General features: G+C 32.1%; 1 protein-coding gene across 2 annotated transcripts in view; it reads left to right on the plus strand.

The window, feature by feature from the left end:
- The first annotated feature begins 57 nt into the window (after positions 1-57).
- Positions 58-1,288, plus strand: part of VPS50 (VPS50 subunit of EARP/GARPII complex) — a 109,048-nt gene continuing 107,817 nt past the window's right edge. For both annotated transcript variants that reach the window (XM_023724631.1, XM_023724632.1), the window contains exon 1: positions 58-1,167. In XM_023724631.1, the coding sequence (XP_023580399.1) occupies positions 1,066-1,167 (102 nt within the window). In that variant the 5' untranslated portion in view covers positions 58-1,065. The remainder of the gene's footprint in view (positions 1,168-1,288) is intronic.

Genomic DNA, 1,288 nt, shown 5'->3' on the forward strand with positions numbered 1-1,288 from the left:
AACTTGACAACACATAACAACATACAAATTCATACATGTGAAAATATATTGAGTAGAGCTAGAGTTTACTGATTTCATTTTCTCACTTGGGGCTCCTGCTTGGCTGTCTCTTATAGGAACTGGTATTTTCTTAATTAAGCTATTCCTAGACATTTCTATGGAGTCTTTGGAATTCTTAAAACAATGTTTAGGACAAATGTTGGCATTTCTTCACTAATTGAGGTCTATAAGCTACTTAAAGTTTGATTTTCTTAACCTTAATGGAATCCTTCTTTCTAGACAAAAACAAGAAGTGTATCTGGAAATTAGTTAATTTCAAAGATGCTGGAAACAGATTAAGAAAATGTGAAAGGATGAATGTAATAGTTTAATGTGTGTGTAATGTTTTATTCTCAGTTTGCATAGGGAAGGGAAGGAAATTGTGTTTCTTGAACAGACATCCACTAAATATCTTTTGTTTACCATGCTTCATGCTAGTTGGGTTCTGGCTGGAATTATGAAAGAAGACCCTCATGTTCAAAATTACTGTAATTATAACTGAAGTATATTAACGTTATTCATGGAATTAACCAATAACCTTAGACATCTTCATGGTTTTCCAAAAACAAAAAAGAAAACTCATGTGTTTCCAACTTTTCAGAAGTAGAGGGCCAAACAACTGGTTTGTCCTCTTATGGAGTACAAAGGATGTAAAGGATACAAGAAAGTTCTGTTTCTCAGCTATTGTCTTCATATATTCAATTGAGTAGAAATTTATTTGGTTTAGCAAGTTCATCTTTTTAAAGCCAATCCTGTACCCTTACAGATGGTTACACTTTTGTGCATGTTAGTTAAATCAGATATACTCACATTATTAACTGTAATAGTGACCATTTATTGAGTTTCTACTAAGGACCAGGTACTGTGCTACATGCTTTATTGTACTACCTTTTTTTTTTTTTTAACTAATTTTGTAGCCCAGGGAAATGTGTCTGACCATAGAGTACCAGAATCTGCTGGAAAAGTCATTGGAGAGATCTATGGAATGTTCTTGCAAAAAATTTAATATAAAGTCTGACAGGAAGCATGTGGCCTTTTGTTTTACTTCTTTTGTTTGATTGCATGTTCTTACAGGTCTCTAAAAAAGTAGCAGATTTAATCCTTGAAAAACAACCTGCTTATGTAAAGGTAGGATAATATTTGTTATTTTCTCGTGGTAAAATTTTGAAAATGTTTGAGTGTTTTACACTTAAAACTGTTAGAATATTATAGCAAATCTTTTGTCTATAGTTCTGTAGTAACATATTTG

This window comes from Trichechus manatus, unplaced genomic scaffold (assembly GCF_000243295.1).
Source record: "Trichechus manatus latirostris isolate Lorelei unplaced genomic scaffold, TriManLat1.0 scaffold00253, whole genome shotgun sequence".
Taxonomy (NCBI): Eukaryota; Metazoa; Chordata; class Mammalia; order Sirenia; family Trichechidae; genus Trichechus; species Trichechus manatus.